The sequence below is a fragment of the Trichophyton rubrum genome (assembly GCF_000151425.1).
Source record: "Trichophyton rubrum CBS 118892 genomic scaffold supercont2.5, whole genome shotgun sequence".
NCBI classification, from domain to species: Eukaryota; Fungi; Ascomycota; class Eurotiomycetes; order Onygenales; family Arthrodermataceae; genus Trichophyton; species Trichophyton rubrum.
In genome coordinates, this window is record NW_003456424.1 from 906540 (window position 1) to 913049 (window position 6510).

Here is a 6510-nt window from a genome sequence, read left to right on the forward strand (position 1 = left end):
CTGCCATCGCTGCCCCCTATAGCACGTTTGCAGGGAGGTGGATCACAAACAGAGGGATTTCCCGGAGTCCATGCACAAAGGTGCAGGGTTAGGGAATACACCTTGAACGCAGGCAATTAAACACCGGGCCAGTTGCTGTAGCTCGACCGGTTTAAAATCTCTTAACATCCTCCCTCCCGCCTACTGTCTTTGAGGCGTGACCGGTTCCCCTCGACAGCACCGCATTCGTTTCAGTTTTTCTTTTCATTTTCAGGCACCTATGGATCTAAAACCGGGAGTTTTGCAGCATAGGCCGGAGGGCGAGCTTGTAGTGGACGAGGACGCTCTCGAGTTCCTGGAAGATTGCGAACATCGAGAAAAGCAGCTTATTCGACGGATAGATTGGCGATTGTTGCCTATCATTGGTGCGCTGTATGCCATATCTCTCATTGACAGAACCAATGTACGGCCCTCCCTCCTGTCCAAATATGAATCCAGGAAGCAAAGCTCACACAATTCACTAGATATCGAGCGCCCGTATAGCAGGCTTGGACAAAGAGTTGAAACTGTATATTGATTCACGGTACTCTGTCGTTCTGCTAGTATTTTTTATTCCGTATTTCATCTTTGAGGTACATCAATCACCACCCGCAATTTAACTGAAGGCGTTCACCGACAATGTGAATATAGCTCCCGTCAAATCTGCTTTTGCGAAAAGTTGGCAGCGCCATATGGCTGGCCGGTATTTCACTTGCCTGGGGATCAATTATGCTAGCATCGGTAGGCTCTTCTCAGTCTAGAGATGCAGATGGGCGTGAAGATTGACAACGTTCCTGTTAGGGCTTCGTGCACGACTATCCAGCTTTGGTCGCGTGTCGATTCTTCCTTGGTTGTTTTGAGGCTGGTAAGCTCAACAAGAGTGTGTAGATGGTATGTACTGTTGACTGACATGTGGAGTGCAGGATTATTCCCAGGATGTGTTTATCTTGTCTCATGTTGGTATGTGAGATATGAAGTCCAGACCAGGTATGCACATTTTTCCACTTTAGAGGATTTAAGTGGCGTTACTGACGCTTGAGAATGAAAGACTGGCCATATTCTACCTCATTTCGGTCCTCGCTAGCGGATTTTCAAGTATCCTATCCTTTGGGCTCATTCAAATGGAGGGTCTTGCCGGCTTCCATGCATGGAGGTGGATCTTTGTAGGTTTCCCAATTTTCACCATGTGACTGAAACACGTGTTCTCAGGGTTAATCATGGAATATAGATCGTTGAAGGGGCCTTGACTCAGGCTATCGCGATAGCAGCTTATTTTATCATCATAGATTTTCCCGACAGGGCCGCAAAGACAGGATTCCTCTCATCAAACGAGGCAAAATACATCTCACACCGTCTGGAGAAGGACAGAGCCGATTCGGTCCCTGATCCGCTCACTCTTGTTAAGCTGAAGACCCATTTGGCAGACTGGAAGCTATGGACATTGTAATCCATCCCGCGTTTGAATTTGTTTTGTTCTGAAGGCTGCCACAAATACTAACGAAATATGTATAGTTCGACGATGTTCCTGGCAACCACAGTTCCAGCGTGAGTACCCCCATACACATAAAGGAATTCAATATTGAACGTGGAAACTAATTTGGGTAACAAGATATGCTTTGACATATTTTGCCCCCATTATCATCCGGGTAAGTGAGATCATATGCTCTCCAACGCATTGTTACGCACCTGCTAACTCATGTGGGGGTGGCAAGGCTATGGGGTATTCTCCGGCTATAACTAGTCTTCTCACAGCGCCTCCGACGGTATTTGCCTGTGTTGTAGCCATGGCACTGTCCTGGGTGGCCGACAAGTACCGCATGCGAGCTCCCATCATCGCCGTCCAAGCCATCCTTTGCATCATGGGCCTGATGATAACGGCATATCACCCAAGCAACAACGTCCGGTATTTCGGTTTCTTCCTTGGAGCAGCCGGCTGCCAGGGAAACATCCCAGCCATCCTCGCTTACCAGTCGAACAATATCCGGTTCCAGTCCAAACGAGCTGTGGGCAGTGCCTTGCAGATTGGATTTGGTGCACTAGGGGGTATCATTGCGTCGACGGTGTTCAGAGAGCAAGACGCGCCTAAGTACATACCTGGTCTCTGGGTGACGACCGCCTTCCAGCTGTTCATCTTGGTTGCTGTGGCATGCACGACACTCATCTTCTGGATGAGAAATAACGAGGTCGACGAGGGCAGAGCAAGGAAGCCCATCGAGGGACTGGAAGGATTTAAATATACTCTCTAGAGAGTTTCATTGATATTCTTTTTTGTTAATAATTTTAGTAGTAATAGCATGAAAAATATCGGATTTAATTAAGCTCTTTCGACTTTTCTGGTTCTTCTTTAGACTTTACCACGTGATTATCGTACCGTACCGGTACCTGAAACGGCTACTGATACGGTTACCGTTACTATTACCGTAATTACCAGACCAAAGCTTAAAGAAAAAAAAGTAAATAAACATCAACATTTTGTTTTTTTTGCTTCTTTTTGGGCATCAAAAGCAAAAGCACACTGCAGAGCAAAGCACGAGAGTAACAGACGAAGGAAGCAAACAAGTAGGAAAACAGAGGGGGAAAAAGGAAGGAAAGCCAAATATAAGAAAAGAAAAAGCCCCCAGAAGTCCTCCCGACACGGAGGTAACCAGCGGTATCGCGTTCTGGGGGCCGCACAGCAGGCATCTCTGGGGAGGTACATATACTTAACTTATTTACGCCACGGTTCCACCAGGTCGTGAAGGTGAGGCCTGACAACAGCAGGCAGTTCATCCAATAATTTCTGGCTAGTAGCTCAGTGTCTAACTAACCTCCACCAGAAACGAAGCTATACATAGCACGGCGCATATATTTCTATCTGCCTTACAACTTACCTGCCTATATCAAAGGCAGATATCACTTCTTACTCTCAAGGGTTCAGCAAATCGTTAACTCCACGCCATCTGACCCGAGTCATGTCAGGCGAGAATGAGGAGAGTAAACAAGGCTTTCTTTCTCGACCGATAAGAAGGAACGAAAAGATGAAAAAACCGTCTGGCCCAACCAGATTGTTGGTGTTGCATTTGCCATTCACAACACGATGCAGGCAAGAGGCAAAGGGCGAAAGGTGTGGGATTCCCATGACCATGGAATGAAGTCATGAAGAGGGGAAAAGGAAAAAAAAAAGAAGAAGAAGAAGGAGAAGAGCGCATGGGTTTCGACGATAAGGGTTCACTGACGACAGTAACAAATTGGGAAATTGGAAGGCCTCGGGAAAAGATTCTCTCCCCGTTCCGTCACTTTGGGACTGGAGCTGGAACGCAGATGCAGTGTGGACGAAACGGGGTAACGGATCCCGCCCGGTCTTGCCTTGAGGTGCCACGGACGGTAAGTAAGGTGACGGAGCAACAGCCCAGAAGAGACCATTGACACAAGGATGGGGTAGTCGTTCTTGGTGGATGCGTTCCCAACCAGGAGGAAAAGGGCTCTATCCTGGTCTATATCAGAATTAATGTTCGGAAGCCAGGGGGTGCAGAGTTGGGACCGAACTGAGTTTTGCTCTTCCATTTCGTTTCTGCCTGTCTTCTGCTGCATGACGATACGAAGCCCGGGTGCGTTTAATTTTATGCATCGTTCGGTTTCATTGAAGAATGTGGAATATGGATGAGTTCTTAAGTCGGCCAGCTGCCTGAGAGAAGGAGCCAGATCCGAGTCCCAGGTGGACACAACTCATAAACCCCCTCACTTACTCGCTGTCCGGATGCAGTATATGAAGCATACTGACATATTAGCACCGACGCATCATGGACTGCTTGCATCCAGGCGCGTGAGGATGTATATCAATCCCTCCGCTTTGTCTTGGTAAAAGTGCTACACGTGTTACTACTGACAGCCCTGGTCCGGTTGAACTTGTTAGAGTATCACCGTGATACTACGCTGGCTGGGACCAAGCAATCTAATTACGTATCCCCCTCCCCCATTTCTCCCACACCCCTCTCTCCGTGCCCGGCGGCTGATCGAGACGAGATGAGATGGGAGGCAAGGAGGATGAGTGATCGCAAAAATACCCTTAAAATCCTGAAGAAGCTTAAACCAAACCAGCCAACCAGGCCGTAACTAACAGGGCCCTTTTACCGCCCGACGAAAATCAGGACCAGAATCGCCAGCCTACCAGATCAAGAAGAGCAGTAAGTAGCCAGTTCTTGTCGGCGATGTCCTTGGGCATGGGACGAACGTCAGGGGGAGGTCAAACCCCTTACTTTTTTTTACCATCATGGCCAACCAGAAAGCGCCAATGCGGGAGCAAAGGCCAGCGGAGCCCATCGACGGACCAGCCCAAAGGTGGGATTGGATGGTTTAGTATTATATATACTATTATTCTCTCTCTTGCTGTTCCCGCAACAACTACCGACTGCATGTCCTCCCCCTGCCGCTTTGCTCCATAGCGGCGGCTGATGACTGGCCGATTTATCATCGCTGGGTTTGTTGGTGGGGAAAGCACACATTATATACATGGGTCTGGTCAAGTCAAGTACATGCTTTTGGCTGTTTCTGGCCATTATGCTGGAACAGACTGTGAGAGGATGAGCGAGTGAACATGCAGAGGCGGTTTGCGGTGCATAGTATTAATACTTGAGGGCTGAGTATAAGCAGGGGTGAAGGTATGGTCAAGGAGCGTCGGCATGGACTTGCTATAATCGGCGAGGGGAAAGGGGGTGGTTATTATTTAGTTCTACAGCGAGACAAAACGTACGATAGATATATGAAGTGCATATATTACATGCAGAAGTAATAGACGGAGATTCAATTCTGTTCCTTGTTTTTAATTGCTTGTCTAGTCTTTCTGTCTTTCTGTGTACTGCTGTAAAAGCAGCAGGTAGTAGTAAGTTGGAAGTAGTAGTAGTTGTTAGTAGTAAGGGGTTAGTAGCAAGGATGAGTGAGGGTATACATCAATACACGGAACAACAGGATGCTTGTCAATCTTTGCGGGATCGTTAAAGGGTGCATGAAGCAAAGGCCAGTCGAGTAAAAAAGGAGGCAAGTGAATCTGAGAAGTCAAAAGGTAATAAAAGTGTTAAAAAGGGGCAAGCATCAAAGTCGTAAAACCGTCATGTAGTAAATCGAATGAAGCAGCTAGCTAGGCAGGTCAACGTCAAGGTAGAAGCAGAAGCGGAGGCAAAGAAAGCAAGAGATGGCGAAACAGGTCGTTCATTGTATGTGATGGCGAAGAGAGCTTTATTTTTCTTTTTGGATATAGTCGATCTAGGAAGAGACGTCTATGAGTGCCAGCTTCTCTTCGACCCGCCGAAGTATCTCCGGATCAGGCTCTGGTTTGATCTTCTTAGGCCTGTTTCATCGTTAGAAAGAAGCTCACAAAAAAAAAAAAAAAAAAAAAAAAAACAAGAGAAGACATACGGATCTCGAATGCAGTCGCCGCACCGCTCATGGTGGCACTGGAGACATATCTTCTCTCCTCCCGTGAACATGGAAGAGCACTCATGGCATGTCCATCGAACGCGCCGACGGGGCTTCCTCCAGACCCGTTCCTGTGGCTCGAATGGCGGCTCGGCATCACCTGGATATCCATCGGGATACTTGTCCATCTTCGCCCTAAAAGTGGTTGTTAGCGTTTGTAAGCTTAAAGCAGTGGCCAGACCTTGGGGAGGCAAAGACATACGGGTCTCTGGGGCACTTTTTGCACCGGAGATGGTGACAATTAAGACACTCGGTGGCAGCTCCTTCGAATAATGTATTGCAGACATGACAGGTTCGCCGCACACGCTGGCGAACAGGCTTGCGCACAAGGTCCTGTCCGCCCGTCCGGCTGGGGATGGTCAAGATAATCTTCTCAGGGCAAGTTTTTCGTCCCTCCTCCCATGCACGGTCGCGAGCGCCATCTGCACTCGCAGTACCACCGCCGGCAGAGGCAGCGGCAGTAGCAGCCCCCGTTGTCGCAGTTGGTGTTGGTGTTGCATTGTTGTTGTTGTTGTTGTTGTTGGTGGTGGCAGCGGTTGTTGCAGCTGTGTTTGTAGTACCGGCACCCGCAGCGGTGTTACTGCTGACAACGTTAACGATCTTCTTCTGGGCCCGCTCCCTCTTGGGCTCGGATGAAGCTGTCTCTGACTTTGAGGGCGGGTAGCGGAAGCACTTCTTGCATCGGGTATGCTCGCACTTGACGCAGACCTTATCGGCGCCAAAGGTAGCCAGACAGCGGTGACAGTTGCGACGAACACGCATACGAATGGGCTTCTCGACTCGTTCGACCTGGTTCAGGGCGTTGCCGGCAGAGATGTTGTTGGTGAGACCGTTGCTGGTAGAGTGAGAGGTAGGCCCGGCCGGAGAGGAAGTGAGGCCAGTAGCAGGGCCGGTGATCCATTCGCCTGGTTCGAGGGTGAGGCCGTACTTAGCAAGAGGGCGCGGGCGCGTTCCTCCTGCATCGAAGTCCACTGGCGAGGAGCTGGCGCCGGCTGAGCTTGACCCTGACCCTGACCTGAGACGGAAGAGGCTGCTGCTGGG

The 6510-nt window shown here is 49.2% G+C and overlaps 3 protein-coding genes across 3 annotated transcripts in view; 2 read left to right on the forward strand and 1 right to left on the reverse strand.

Moving 5' to 3' along the window:
* Positions 1-259: 259 nt before the first annotated feature.
* Positions 260-1465, forward strand: TERG_12235 (uncharacterized protein; the record flags this gene model as incomplete). The annotated part of the gene is made up of 7 exons (XM_003234421.2): positions 260-442; positions 504-611; positions 670-759; positions 820-883; positions 942-1005; positions 1067-1181; positions 1247-1465. The coding sequence occupies 7 exons, from the start codon at positions 260-262 to the stop codon at positions 1463-1465; spliced, it is 843 nt and encodes a 280-aa protein (XP_003234469.2).
* Positions 1466-1537: 72 nt separating this feature from the next.
* TERG_12236 (uncharacterized protein) lies at positions 1538-2264 on the forward strand (the record flags this gene model as incomplete). Its single annotated transcript, XM_047751223.1, has 3 exons — positions 1538-1563; positions 1628-1664; positions 1731-2264. The coding sequence occupies 3 exons, from the start codon at positions 1538-1540 to the stop codon at positions 2262-2264; spliced, it is 597 nt and encodes a 198-aa protein (XP_047606495.1).
* Positions 2265-5013: 2749 nt separating this feature from the next.
* Positions 5014-6510, reverse strand: part of TERG_05067 (uncharacterized protein) — a gene marked incomplete at its 5' end in the record, with an annotated part of 1813 nt that continues 316 nt past the window's right edge. Inside the window, 3 exons of the mRNA XM_047748363.1 lie at positions 5014-5341; positions 5410-5604; positions 5672-6505. Coding sequence (XP_047604344.1) covers positions 5257-5341; positions 5410-5604; positions 5672-6505 — 1114 coding nt within the window. The 3' untranslated portion in view covers positions 5014-5256. The remainder of the gene's footprint in view (positions 5342-5409; positions 5605-5671; positions 6506-6510) is intronic.